The sequence below is a fragment of the Centrocercus urophasianus genome, unplaced genomic scaffold (genome assembly GCF_019232065.1).
Source record: "Centrocercus urophasianus isolate 14NV4802_14NV808 unplaced genomic scaffold, USGS_Curo_1.0 seq_15, whole genome shotgun sequence".
NCBI classification, from domain to species: Eukaryota; Metazoa; Chordata; class Aves; order Galliformes; family Phasianidae; genus Centrocercus; species Centrocercus urophasianus.
This window is the reverse complement of record NW_024884697.1, coordinates 19,273,168-19,288,326: the sequence shown is the minus strand read 5'-3', so window position 1 is coordinate 19,288,326 and position 15,159 is coordinate 19,273,168. Positions and strand designations below refer to the sequence as shown.

The 15,159-nt window shown below is 39.4% G+C and overlaps 1 protein-coding gene across 2 annotated transcripts in view; it reads right to left on the bottom strand.

Annotated features, from left to right (window-relative positions):
* GRM8 (glutamate metabotropic receptor 8) overlaps positions 1-12,860 on the bottom strand; it is a 319,381-nt gene extending 306,521 nt beyond the window's left edge. For both annotated transcript variants that reach the window (XM_042815837.1, XM_042815838.1), the window contains exon 1: positions 12,351-12,860. In XM_042815837.1, coding sequence (XP_042671771.1) covers positions 12,351-12,860 — 510 coding nt within the window. The remainder of the gene's footprint in view (positions 1-12,350) is intronic.
* Positions 12,861-15,159: the final 2,299 nt, after the last annotated feature.

Sequence of the window (15,159 nt, the reverse complement as noted above, 5' to 3'; positions counted from 1 at the left end):
GGGAGGAACAGAAAAACACAATCTTTGAAACTTGGCAGGAACGGCAGGAAATCATACCTTGAGTCACAGGGCACTCTTAGCATCTGTTCCAAGTGTGCATTTTTCATTCTCCTGTATTCAGCACAGCTACTCTTGTTCATATTTCCGTCCCTGGGACTACCTTTGCAACATTATTCTTTCTCTGTGGCGCATCTTGTCCCAAATACCTTACATATCCAGTTTCCAAAATGCTGTCCAGCTGTTACTGGAGGTGTCCCCTAGTTCACAGATGATGAGTTTTTGCTTTTTAGAAGATGTTTGGCAAGATGGTTTCCATTAAAACCATCTTGAAACAACAGCTCCAAGTGCAATAAGATTTTACAAGTGAAATTGTTTGACATGCAGAAAAAGAATGAAGCAGTGGTTAATAAGATGAATGTTCACATTTAAGCTTTCAAAGGGCATCATCAAATCTGGTCCAACAAAGAAGACATAAACAGATTTTTTTTTCTCTCCTTTTTCATGCTTTCTAGTAGCTTTTACTTTCATTACAAATGCTTCAGTTCTGCCTGAACTGAATACAAGGAGAATCAGCCCTTTAATCCTCAGGACAATACATATTTTCTTCACACTTTAGCAAGTAAATATAGCAGCTGGTAACTTTTAAATCCTGTTCTTTGTTACACAAAACCATGGAATTTAGAAGTGGAAAACAATGACCACTTCACCTAGATCACTTTCCTGCTGTTACAAAAAAACATATCTTCATAACCTGTCCAGTGTAATTTTCAGAAATCCAGGCAATGGGAATTCTGACATTTCTCCTATCCTACACAACCAAACTAATCTTTAGATTAATACAACAATATTTCTTGCAATATTTTTTCTAATAGTAACATAAATGTTCCCCCTTGAAACAATAGTGTAGTATACATGTATGTACTCTGCTAATTGCTCTTTAAGTCGAATTTGGGGTGTTATTTTCATAGTTAGTCCATATTAGAAAGAATGTGCTACAGTAGCTTGCCTGTGGATATCAGACAGCCAGCTCATTCAAGATCACTCCTGTCCTGTGGAAACAAACCACTTCTTTTCCAAATAAACACATCCAGAACTCCTTGTAGACTGACACCAAAAGAGCATCACCATGGTCATTTCTGAAAACATCACAAAGTAATAGAGGAGCCACATCTGCCTTTCCTGCACACCAGACAAAATCTGTTAGTGGAAAAGGAAACCAACTAACAGTAAAGCCAACAGGATATTATATCTCTCTGGATAAATCCAGCTTTACAGCTGCATCATCCACTGGCTTCCCTGGAATGCATTGCTTTCCTGGGAATTCCTTCTCCTTTAAGCAAGTCTAAGTGACACAAAAATCACTCTTATTTCTCTTTTGAGTAAGTAAAACTGAAGAAAGAGGGCCTAGATGGCAACAGAAGAATTTAGTCACTAATGCACATCTGCTGTTCTTTGCCTGAATCAGACTGCAAGCAGTCTTCTGCAGTCTTGGGATTCCCAGCCCTCTGCACTTTCCATTCGCTGTACGACACCAGCCCTGGTAGGTCATCTCTTTGTGCAGAACATGTTCTTATGTCCCAGACAACACTGCAATGAGAATAACCTCTAGGAGTCTTTATGCTACTCCAAATGATTACTGAGTTTCTCATCTAATTTATCAAGATAAGTTCTCTTCCCCTAAACCACTCTCTTCAAAGGTTGTTTGGATAAGGGAGTTCATAGACAGTGGTAATATAATAATATAGAAAATGTAAATGTGCTAAAACATACACACAGCCCTTACAGATCTCCTCTTTTCCACTAACAGCCAACGTGTACTGCCTTCTATGAAGACTGCTCCAAAAGTAATGCCTCCTACTTTATTATGTTGGCCCACAAAGTCAGAGGGGAATGCTGGTGGTATGACAGTATTAGTTCAACCATCCCACCAACATCCTGTTATATTTTGTTGCCGTGTGATAGATGGCAGCAGAGGGGCAGTCTGACAAAATGGCATCTGATGCATATGAAGCAAAGATGTGTCACTGAATTACTCCATACAGAAAATACTGCACTCACTGACATTCATCACTGCTTGCTGAACATTTATGGAGACCAAACAGTGGATATGAATACAATGAGATAATGGGCAGTGGGTTTCAGCTGTGACAACAGCAACCTGAAAGACAAGCCACATTCTGGACAGCCATGCACGTCTGTCACACCATAAAATGAAGAGCATCCTGATCTGTTCATCCATGGATTACAACCACAGAACTGTGTTCAGAGCTGAATATTGACTTCAATGTGTTGGAAACGATGGTGGCAATGCTGGAATATCCTGAAGTTTGCACCAGGTAGATCCCATGAATGCTAACACAGGAATAGAAAGAGCACCATAAGCAAGTTTGTCAGGACTTACTGAACCAGTAAGAGGCTGAAGGTGACAGTTATCTGGATCACATCATTACCAATGATGAGATGTGGTATCACCACTATGAGCCAGAGTCAAAACAGCAGTCCAAGTGATCAAAGAAAAAGTTCAAGACACAGCCCTCAATGGGAAAAGTATTTGCACGGTCTGTTGGGATAGGAAAGAGGCATTGGGATAGGAAAGAGGTGATCCTTCCTGATTTCCTGAATCAACAAGCCATCAACTTTGACCACTACATCGCAACACTGACTAAGCGGAAGGCTCAAAGCTCCTGTGTCAGATCAGAATAGAAGACAATCTCTCTCTTGCAACATGATAACACCATACCAGCCTGAAGACCGTGGAGAACATCGCCAGTCTTGGCTGGATTGTCCTACCAGAGCCACAGTGTAATAGGGATTTGATGCTTCCTGACTTCCATCTGTTTAGATGAAAGATGGACTGCGTGGGCAGCATTTTCCTAGCAATCATGCTGTCACAGCAGCTGTGAAACAATGGGTCACCTCCACTGGTACAGATTTTTACAAGGGTGACATGCAGGCTCTTATTCATTGCTGGTGAAAATGCACAGTTAATCATGGTTATGTGGAAAAAGCGTTTTGTAGCTGAGAATTTGCTCTATCAAATAGTGATGTTGTGCTCTTTGTATCTGTTGTTGCTTCCATGGAAATATATAGGAGGCACTACTTTTAGAGTGACCTATGTATAATCAGTACTTCTTAACATTTTAGTTCCTTTTCAACTTCACTTAATTATCCTTCCACACATCAACTGAACAGGCAAGTCTCGAGGCTCTCTGTGGCTCCATGTGTGTTCATTAAGGCACACCTTTTAGACTGGTGTGTCCTTGTTTATGTGGTAGCCCTCAAGGAACTAAGCTTTTTTTGGAATGGATTTTCTGTGTTTCAGCACTAGTGAGAAAAGCATACTCATGGCACCGTGTGGAGTAAGAAGAAGGGTGAGAAAGGCTAGCCCTTTCTTTTGCTCTTTTTGGGGGATACATTTTGGAAGCATCCAGCTGGAGAATTACTGCAGAATTCCTAGCCTCTTTGAAATGTTTCTCTGATGAGTAGACTAAGTATTAATTGTGATGACACTTTTTTACTAAGATGTTAATATTTCAAAAATCTTTACAAAAAAAAAACCAAAAAAACAAAAAAACAAAGTAAATTTATCTGAATAAGAGTAAGAATTACTGTAGGGGATCAGTGTTATTATAATGCCATGGAGTTATTGGACAAAATTTTAACCAGTTTGCAAGATCATAATGACACTGTAAATGAGACAAAGCATAAGCAAAGTAAAAAACTAATAAAAATTACTAGGAGCATACTGTGGCTTTATATACAAAATGTGGTATAGTCATTTTGCTTTTTTCTACTCTGTAAAATCATGTGCATATGTGTATTAGAAAACAGATATACAGATTCTGATTCTGCCTCTAGAAATACTTCTTCCACAAAGCTAAATACTATGAGCACCTTGTATGAAAGAACAAAAGCCTAATCTCTAAAAGGGAATTATTCCAACTCATAGAAATTACTTTTACGTCTTTCTTAGAGTCCCAAGCTATTAAAGAAAAGTAATAGGTAGTAGGTAGACAGCTCCCACAGTCCTTGCATTACTAACACCAGCAAGTTATTTCAGGGAAGACTTAGACCCAGGTATCTATCTGAAGTCCCAAACAAGAAATCCCATAGTGGGGTAAAAAAAAGGATATCTTTGTCCTTTGAGAGTTCAATCTCTCAAGAAACATGTCCCTTATTTCCTGTTACCCACAAACAGGTCTCACTTAGAGAACCAATTTCCAGCTCTTCCTCCTGCTGACCCAGACACCCTCGTAATTCATTGAAACTGAGTGAGTCAGAGTCCTGTTCATGCAGTGTGTCTGACAAAAACACTGCTTGGAGAACACACAATGAGAAGAGGTTTCTGCATGGTCAAAGTGCAAGCATGGAGCAAACAATCCTCTTTTTGCTAAACATGAAAGACGCACTCACACTCACAGAGCTGATTCAGTCTTGCTCTGAAAGCATTTCACACTCTCTATTTAGGACACAGGCAGTCAAGGGCAAGCAGCTTCCTCATTTAAGGCTTGACTTAAATGCTTAATTGTCCTGTCAGAAGAATAGAGGATATAATATCATTCTTTTCTAATCTAAGAGCATATGTAGATCCTAGCCCAGAGGAGCATTTTGCTCTTGGCTATTTAATTTGTTGGAATCGGTGTCTTTCAGTAAGACTTTTGTTTAGATGACTATCTCTGATAAACGCTGGTAAACACAGGGATGTACATTTAAGAACCATAAACCAGTTTAATCCTAAAAGCACAATGTGCATTAGTGAAAATAATGAGGATGGAAATACACAAAACCACAAGATCTACCAGTTGGCTGTAACACACAATACTGCCTAGTTTTCTGTTGACAGTCAGAATGCAAGACTATTCATACGACACAGCTGACACTGTACTGAAACAATTATCACCAAGGAAAAAAGTCTTTATTTAGTTCTCATCATGACTAATAAAACTAACATCATTGTACTAACACACTGCAACGGTTTTGATGATCCTTAGCAGTGTCTTGACTTCCCTTCAGCATGACATAGGAGCAGAGGAACTCTGAATTGCCCTAGTATCCACTTGATACATTGCATGCACCCTTCCAGAGCATATTCCTGAGCATGTGAAGACCACCTGCTCTGCTGAGCTTCTAGGACAGTCCTTAGCTGGGCTGTGACTGTGCCAGCCAACAGCCTCTCTTTTTCCAGACTGGCTTCAGAAGTTAACATGGGTCAGAGATCGTTCTCTTCCAGTAGCTTGCATGCAGACCCACAAATTAGGGAAATGTGAGTTTATTGTACAGAGGTGGATTATTTGTGTGAGCTGGCCTCAGTGCCAGAGAACTGTGCCAGGTACATTTTGTTTACTAGCGAAGATAAAAAGTGCCTCCTAATACGAGATCTTTAATAAAGTCCATTGTAGAATTTGTCTTTATGTGAACACGTCAGCCCTTGCTGAACTGCTCTTCTCCTATCCTTTCAGTCCTCTCATCTGTAGAATTACAGTTGATATCCATATCAATATAGGCATCACTTAAAAATAACTTAGGGTCTCTGTCACATACAACCAACCTTCATACAGTGATAACAACTCAGCCATGAAAGGGTGAACTAATTCTCTTAGCATATGCAATTTCTTTCATGTGTTCATGTGAGGGATAAATACATACATAGCTTAAACTGCCTTCAGGGAATTAGAAAGAAAATCAGACCACCAGTCTTCAATAGTTACAATCTCTTTGTAAGGTGCTCCTATATGTGGTTAGGGAATGGCATAAAAACCTCAACACTTAAGACAACGTCAGCTTACCCACAAAAATGGGGGAGATATCTCATACCATTTAATAAACATTAATCAACCTTCTAATTTCTCCTGTGAAATGGTTAAACACAATCAAACCAAAATGACAAAAGAGAAGTTCAACAAGGTCAAGAAATGCTTCTAAAGCCTTGTAGCAAACCAATGACAAATACAGAAAATTACACAGAAAAACAAATTGCTGCTTTGCTGTAGCCACTACTTATAGCTTCATCTAGGAATGGGAGAAGACTAAAAATACTAGATCTTTAGAGGAATATTTAAGGAACTAATATACTGTAAAATCCTAAATGAATGCATTAAGTTGCTTTTGTACTCCCTTGCCTCAAGCAGCTTAGCACAAATAAAATTTGATGCTAATCAGTCCTAGCAGTTTTCACAGAATCTGGAAATCTCTTATTTCCTCTGGCTGTAGCTAAAGAATTTCCCAACAATTTCATTATTGATACTCACAAAGTATCTGATGTACACATAATTTTATCTCGGTGTTGACCTGCCATTTGCCTCTTGTCTGAGACACATTTAACACTGCACTGGCAGAAAAATCACAGCTGAATTAAAAGAGTCTTTTCATAATCCAAGTATCTACTACCATGGAAATACACAGAGACATGAAAGCTGTCTCTAACAGAAGATGAGTTGAGAGGAAAAAAAAAAAAGGAGGAAATATATATATATAAAATGATTACAAGGTATTTTCCAACCACTAACAAGACAAAATGCTCAGGCACTAAACAGAAAAGTGCTTGTAAAAAGCAACAAAAAACACTGTAAAATTAAATGGGATATATTGGCAATGGCTTCCTTTTATAATTAAAAATGATTCAGAAGGTGAAAACATTATCTAGAATAAATGTAAAACAAATCTGTTCCTCTTAAAAGCTGATTTCAAAATGTTTCAGTCTAATTCTCACTACGAACAATTTTTCTTCACACTTCAGTCTTGATTTTCTACTTATGTTTTAACCACAAAAAATCATAACTCATTGCAAATCTCAAATGCTATGCTGCACAAAACACTAATGACAAATGTAGTGTGACACAGTGAACAGAATATGGATCTGTTTTAATCAGTGCAGAACAGTTTTTTATTAATGAATGCCAGTCTGTTGGTTAAACTTGAGACTGTTCTTTACTTATTATTAAGTAAATGGTAAAATTCTTCCCATTATGGAAAGGCCACGCAGCCACATCAAAAAAGGCTGATTCCCACATCTCTCTGAAGACTTTCAAGTCACTGATGTTCAGGAAATGCAAAATTTCCACAGAGTCAGAGTCAAAATCAGGATCTGCATGTATTTCAGACTGCCTCACCAAAGCATGTGCATACTCTCTGAAATCATGTGGTAAAACGTTACTGCACTTTACTCATGTCATATTCCATCCAGTCATGAAATGCACACTATTGCCACAATTAAATATATAGCTCCTAAATTATGAAGTTCAGTGAGGTTAGGCTCCACATAATCACAGTCCTCACATCCTGGGAGGCCTGTCTGGGTCTGGATCACAAGGCAATAGGAGCATCTCATGGCATCCAAATGTAAAAAGACCTGCCACCAAGCCTGAAAAAGCATCAACCAAGTACAGAACTGCTAGCTGCACAAGGCTGCCAGCCATGGATATCCACTAAAAACCAGAAGGATACAAGCGAGCGGAATAGCAAATTACAAAAAAATGCTGGGGGAACTGATACCTTTACTTCCAGATTTATTGAAAGAAACTGTGCCTTGCATTTTGGATGGCTGCACATAAAGTAGAAAGAATAACTCCAGAACGTCATTTGTACTATGAGCTTCTGAAGAAGTAAATGTGTATGAAATGTATAAGGCAAATGTGCATGAAGTAAATATTAGTCCCTTCAGACAGCAGCTATTAAAATGGATTACAATAGTGCAGAAAGAAGAGAATTAGACCAAAAAGAAGAAAAAAGCACTGTAGAAAAGCGTTTTAGAAAAGAGCAGAAAACATACAGCAAAGCAAAAAGCAAGGCAAGACGAAAGGCAAGGAAGAGAACAAAACTGTCTATTATCATTTTAGCTTTATATGCACGTACATAAACATACACATAGAAGCTTAAGATCACAATTCATCAAGCATGCTTTCCACTTATCTCAATTCACATGCAAGCCACCGTCCGTCCCTTCACTGCTCTCAGTGTGACATTGGCTAGATGTGTGAAGGTGACAGATGGAGTGCACCGAGGAGTTCAGAAATAGAGTAAAGCTTTTAGATGGTAGAATAAGAAAATACCTCTTTTCTTTCCAACAAATTTTAACCACTGATATGAGTTAGTCAGACAACATTACTGCAAGCAGCTCAGAGGCTCCCAGCGCAAGACAGCGGAGGACACGTGAGAGCAGGTCCTGAGGAGGGCCATAAAAAAGATCAGAGGGCTGGAGCACCTCTCCAAAAAGAGGCTGATATAGTTGAGTCTATTCAATCTGGAGCAGAGAAGGCTCCGGGGAGGTCTCATTGTGGCCTTCTGATGCATAAAAGTAGGTTTATAAGAATGATGGAGAGAGACTTTTTCCTGGGGCTTATAGTAATAGGACAAAGACTAATGGTTTTAAACTGAAGGAAGCTAGATACAGACTGGATATAAAAAAGAAATACTTTTCATGATGAGGGTGGTGAGATATTAGAACAGATTACCCAGAGAAGCTGTGGATATACCATCCCTGGAAGTATTCAAGGTCAGGTTGGCTTCGGCTTTGAGAAACCAGATCTAGTGGAAGATGTCCCAGCCCACAGGAGGGGGTTTGGACAAGATGATTTTTTTAAGTTTTTTTCCAATCCAAAGCATCCTGTATTAAGTAAAAGCTGTAAGTATGGGGAACATGAAGTGAGATGAGCTACAGACTCCTGTTTCTCCAAGATGAGTTTTGAAGGTCTGGGAACAGCCCAGTGCTTATACACTTTACATGGATAAGGATATCACTTGGCTGTATCTGAGCACCCTATATGAAGCAAGAAGTTCCATAAGACAAACCCAGGAAGGAGTAACATGTCATGCTTGAATGATGCAGTCAACAGAAAAGCTGCCTTCGCGCTACTGAGAGCTGGCCAACTGGGACAGGCAGGCCCTCAATAGATTCTGCCAGCCAAACGCAAACCAGTTTGGCAGCAGGACTTCCAAACTGGCAATAATAAAAACCAAACATCTACACAGGGGAAAGAGTAGCTCCTGACTCATCAGAAGAAAGAGGAAGGCCTGTGTCTGTCTGTCCTATTTCCAGAGTTACTCCTATAAGAAATGCTAAAAAACTGTTAAGGCCCTGAATGCACCAATAGGCAACATCTTCTCTTTCCCAGTTCTGGGTTTGGTTGCAAGTGTTCAAGATCATCTATGTCAGAGTGCAAGTATTTGACTCTGAATCAGCCCAGGAAAACAGCTATGTTGTGAGGGACAGCCTCATAGGGACCTCTATACCTGTTCTTCACTTGACTGCTGCTTCTCAGCTCAGGCCCTTTCCCTTGGGTCCCAAGCTGTGCCACTGGCCTTGTACCTCGCTGACCATGACCTTGAATTGCTGCTGACACTGACCTCCTCACTGACTTTGAAGCCCATCACTATGAGCTTGTCTCACAGTCATTAGATTGTTGGCTGAACCATGTTACATGGCCAGACCTGTTTTGTTCTCATTCAGATGAGGCTGTGTCTCCAATTTGTGTCACCCCTTTTACCTTGTTGCAAAGTGCTCCTTAGAGGTGTAAAGCCATTAACAGGTGAAATTTAAGCTGTCCAAATTTGGACCTTAATGTTGCAGACCTATCAAGGACAGAAAGTAATCTCCTAAGTAGTGGCGTCTCCTGGATATTCACAAAAGGGTAGAGAAGAATTCAAGGTGAGCCATGTGGCCAAAAGAAAGGTTATATAGATCAAGGCCATGTTTGGTAGTGCCCTCCCTCCCCTCTTCTCATAAAAACACTTAGATAAAAGGACACCATGACTATCAATCAGCTTACACTATCCACCAGATCATCAGATAAGACTATTGACCTGTATGTTTTATGTTGTAAAATCAATAAAAGAAAGAAAAGAAAAAAAAAAGAAAAAGAAAAATAGCAGCATAAAAATCCAAGCTGCTCAGCATGGTATTTCTCAGAGTGCTTTCGTTTGTATATTCTCATTGAGTGATACAATATACTTCTCACAATTTCATCACAGATTAAAATCTAACTGGATACAACGTTCTCAGAAAATAGGTAGTCCTTTACATACAGGAACTTCAGAATAGATATTAAAGCAATGCTGAACCTGAAATTACAGGTTCAGCTTGCTGAAGAAAACTGCTGGACAGAGATACGGATGAATTAATTAATCCTGCATATAATGGAAACAGGCATTTTTGCATGATGGTTATCACTGACAGTAAGAGATTTATACCAGCTCAGTGCCCAACCTTGGCTGACATGAACAAGCAGTAAACAGAGATTTCATACCCAGAGCCTTTATGAGCATGTACCAAGGTCTTGGCCCTCCACATCGGAGCAGTTAGGGCTACATCAGCCAACAATTTCAGCCCATGTCTTTGACCTAAATACAACCCCATTTCTGGATTATACTTCTGCATTTCTGGTGAAGGGCCTTTCCATTATTAGTGGTTTGTATTGTGCCGCTAAACCAGGGCTTTATACAGAAGCCTTTACTCAGGAGAAAATAGCAGAGCTACTTCTGAGAGGAAAGTGTAAGAGCAGACTTCAGACGCAGGTCCAAGATGAGATATTAAAGGGTGCCATTTGTCATTTTTTACATTATTAAGAATGTTTGTGCAGGATCTATAATTAAAACTAAAAGAGATGTCTCCTCCTTTTGCCAGCAGCTGTGTTACATCAATTAAATGAGTAAATAAGATCTTTCCCCAGAGGGGATATCACATGACTTTCTATTGATTAAGACTGCAGTAGAACGTTATTTGCAATCTTATTGTATAATGGAAATAAGGAGGTAGCTGTCATGGTTTCAGAAGACAAATTACTGGTATCTTAGGCAATTCATAGGCCTCTTTCCTTCTTGTTGCTCTTAATTCACAGTTAATACATGTCTTACAAGGCTTAGTTTCTTAAATCAGTCCACTATACTGTATTCAGTTCAAATCTGGGAATAAATGTGTGGATTTGCATTATGATTGGTATTAAAGTGACTTTTTCATCTATCATTACTTCAGAGCCATGCATTATTTAAAAGGGTAAAACAATTTCAAAAAAAAAAGACGTGGAATTAAAAATAGTTACCTCCTGCAGCATGCATGATTATTCCTGGGAAGGGCAGGCTTCCCCCACTAGGCATGGCTTCAGAGGTGTTCTCCATATAGAACTTTTCTAAGACAGCCTCGTTTTGCTTACTTAATTTTCACAAGCAAACAGTGCGGCTGGAACAAGTTCACTACTCTCAAATGTGAAGTGCCTACAGCGAGGGATGAGCCTTGAGACTGTGATGAATATCCGACCACAACCCAGCAGACGTTTTGCTCCTCTGTTGAGCTGTAAATCATTATGCCCTTCATAGAAGAACCAGAAGGGAGGACAGGAGTCTCCCTTTAGATGACCGAAACACTCTTTGTCAGTTTGAGAAACTTTCAAAACAAGACAATCTTTCCTCACTTTATTCAAATTTTCAGTCACAGTCAGAGAACCGCAATGCTTTTCAAAATCCCTGACAGCAATATTTAACATTACCAGAATTGTCTTCGCCAAAGTCAAATAAATGGTCTTCAGTGGTTTTGAAGCTGTGGGACATGAGACAAGATTCCTGAATGGAAAGAGTCCATCTGAATAACACTGGGGAGCAGGGCAGTGATAAAGTGATAAATTCAGAGGAAAAGTCATTTTCTGCACAGAGCAAAAGTGCACAGTTTACCATAATCTATGTACCAATGCACAGGATTAAAAATTAAATGTCTGCTGCTTGATCTGTTACAGCTAAGATGATTGATTAGAATGTATTCCTCTTTCCATCCAACTTAGGACGTTTAAAAGTGGCAGCTTTACTTTTTTGTCATTCATAAGAACTGAACTTAATAAGGTATGTGGAAGGAAATGAAGAGTATGACAGTAGAACTGTTGTCCAAAAGTAATCTCCCTCAAAGTGATAACAAAGACTGGAAAAAAAAATTATCTCTTAGTGAAAAATATGGAGGGGGTTAAGACTTCAAGGAAATCAAAGACATCTGTCTAGGCATGCACATCATTAGCACTAGTTTAATACTGGCATATCTTTCCATTTAGGAAAATTATCTGGTTCTCCTAAAAAAGGATTTGTGTTTAAACCTTATGTTTCATTCTCCTTTACATTTGTAAAATAAATCTCAGCCTAGTCTTGATGAGTATAAACAATCAATGTGAGTAGCAAAAAAACAAAACCACAAGTCCCTAAAGGATTCAAGCCTGCTCTGGTTGCTTAGAACTTTAAAAGAGGCATTTGGAAGCTTAAATTAGCTCTGCAATTGTTGCTTTTGTTTGTTTGTTTGTTTTCTTAGAAAAGTTATTTGAAAGAAAGAACACATTTCCTTAAACTTAAAATTGAAAAGAAAAGTAGAAAATATTCCTTACCTTAAAAAGTCTTAAAATATTTGCAACCATAATGGACACGGAACTTGCTGCAGCACCTATCACACCTGATATCTTGTCTGGCTTAGTGAAAATTGGTGGGTCACCATTAGCACACTTCACGTCTGAACCATCTTTCTCTATCAATGCCTGTACAAATGTTAAGGATTGCTCCAATGCATAAGTGTCCCTGGAACATGTATCAAGGATCCGGACACCTAAGGTGATATTGGCAAGAAGATCGGGGTCTTTATTAATCTGATCAATTGCGTACAGCATTGCCTCTAGTCTGTGGATCCCTTTTTCCTTCTTGAGCTCCCCACAAGGCACCCCTCTATCCCCTTTTGCATGGACGGGGAACAGTCCTCCCAAGATGATGTCCCCATCCAGTCGGATGGAGTGGGCATATTCCTGGCCGTAAGTTCTTTGCATCAGGGTGAGCATCCAGCAGAATTTGGCTGTTAACAGGAAGAAACAATGGCAGGAAACTAATCGTTTTCCTTCGTATACCATTTTCTCTGAAGATGTTGTTGCTATCCAGTTTCCAGATTTTCTTCTTGCTAAAGATTGAGGTTGACCATTTGAAACTGCACTTTCTGGAGGCTACCATCAGTGCCCAGTAAGTGATATAGAACCATACGGAGGGTAGAAAAACGATCTCAGCAGAAGTACATAAAACGTGCTTTACAAAAGGTGTCCACTGTTGTCATCGGCTGATCGGCTTTTCAGAGAGGTGGTTTTCAATTGCTCCTAATTGATGGTGAAGCACAGGGTAGTATTTCTGGTCCTGATGCTGTGAGGAAGTCAGTAACTCACGTCCTTCTATTTTGCCCTGCAGCTGAGGTACTTCTGGGGAAAAAAAAAGAGTGAAAAATACATTTAGTTCAGCAGTTTTAAACCTGTCACGCAGTGTATTTACTTTTGCAAAAGAGTTACTTTGCGTATGTTTTACTTTTGGTGCTATGTAAGAGAGTAATTCTTGGCCTTCTGTGAATTTGAACACCTGGTGCACTGTACTACCAGCCAAGAAATTGATGATTCCAGCAGAGCAAAAGCCAAATCAGGGCAACTACACTTAGCTTGATTTTCACAGTCTGACCCGTAATTCCTATTTACCTTTGCACTGTGTGACATCCAAAACCAGGTCTGATCTGTAACATGTATTTTCTGTTTTGCTGTATCATTCTGTTCCAGCCCGCAGAAGTGCAATAGCTCCTAACACTTGCACTCGCTGAGAGGCTCCGTGTGTGACAATGGAGTAATCAGAGCTCCTGAATTGAAGTGTGCTCTTGAGCCACTGCAGTAAGAGCACGTTCAATTCATTTAGATATTAAACTGATTATTTTTCCAGTGGAATTCACTCTTTTCTGGGTTCACTATATATATAAAATGTCCGCCAGATCATTTCAAAAACTGTATTACTTTTTTGAAAAGGTAGCCGGTTTCCTAATCGAAAAGAGCACAGCATGTTCTGCTGGGAAAACAGCTGAACATCCAACATTCCTTTTCTGACATTTTACTTGATCTGAGGTCCAACATTAACAAGGTCTCTGTTCTCTGCCTGCATTTGGACCACGAAAAATAACAAGAATGATGTGCCCCCACTGACATCTGGAAAAGTCCCACTGATTTTAATGAGGCCAGGAATTCATCCTAAGTATCTGAACGCCTGTTATAAAAATCTCCAAATGGTCAACTCCCAAGTTAGTGGCATTTATTTATTTTAACATTCAACAAAACTGCACATGCTTGAGTAATTTTTTAGATCTCTGAGCAGAGAGAGAGAATTTCACCTAAAATTAGATACGCACACTCTGGGCAGCTGCACCTGAATCCATCTCTCCGGGCACCTATTAGAGACTCCAGAGAGCAGAGGACATTCTATGATGCTCACCTGAACATTCTTTTTTAATAAATAAATGAATAAAAAACACCTCTTTAATTTCTGATGAAATGAATCACACTGAACTCTGTAGGTATGTACGTAATCCCAAGCGATTTGATGGTTCCCACCAAAATATCACTGAGTTAGAAGAGAATTGATCCATCCATACCATTTCTCAGAGACATTTTAAATTCTTTTCCACCAGTTGTTTATATATTTTGTGGTAACAAAACCTAAAATGTGATTCTATAAGGCTTGAAACTGATCATCTTCAATTTTTTTTTTTTTTTTTTCCCAAAAAACAATAATACCGAGCTCACATTTTAAAACAGTTTGAAGACCTGAGAAAAATATTCACCATGGGAAGCCTTCTATTTAATGAAAACGTATCTCACTGTGATCTGGTAGCAGAGCAGTGACTTGAAAATGAAACTTTTTTAATTGGTGTGAATAAAATCACTGCAGTTGGGAACAGCAGAGCACAAGACTTTCAGCGCTTCTTAATATTTAGCTTTGCTTGAGTTTGGCTCAGGGTTGAATCTTAATGAAAAAAGGCTGTGCTGTTTCCCCTGATAAGACCATCATTCTCCTTCAGCTCCTTTTGGGCACATAGTTTACAAATCTGCTCAGACGTCAGCCCCGTGAGCCAAACTCAGCCTCAGTTACAAATGGAGGAACTCAAGAAACACCACTGGCTTCCTACAGGTTGATCCAGTCTCATGGGATGGTGCCTAAGGACAGAATCCAGCCTAGGCCATAGAGTAAAGATTGCATTAACTATTAACTAGCTACCACTGGCTGACGGCTTGATTGCTTTATTGGAAAAACACAGCTAGGGACTCAAAACAGCAAGTGAAAGAGGCAGCTACACCTAAAATAGATGCTATTTCCTCTCTGGTTCCATTGTGAACAACCAGCCCATTAGGC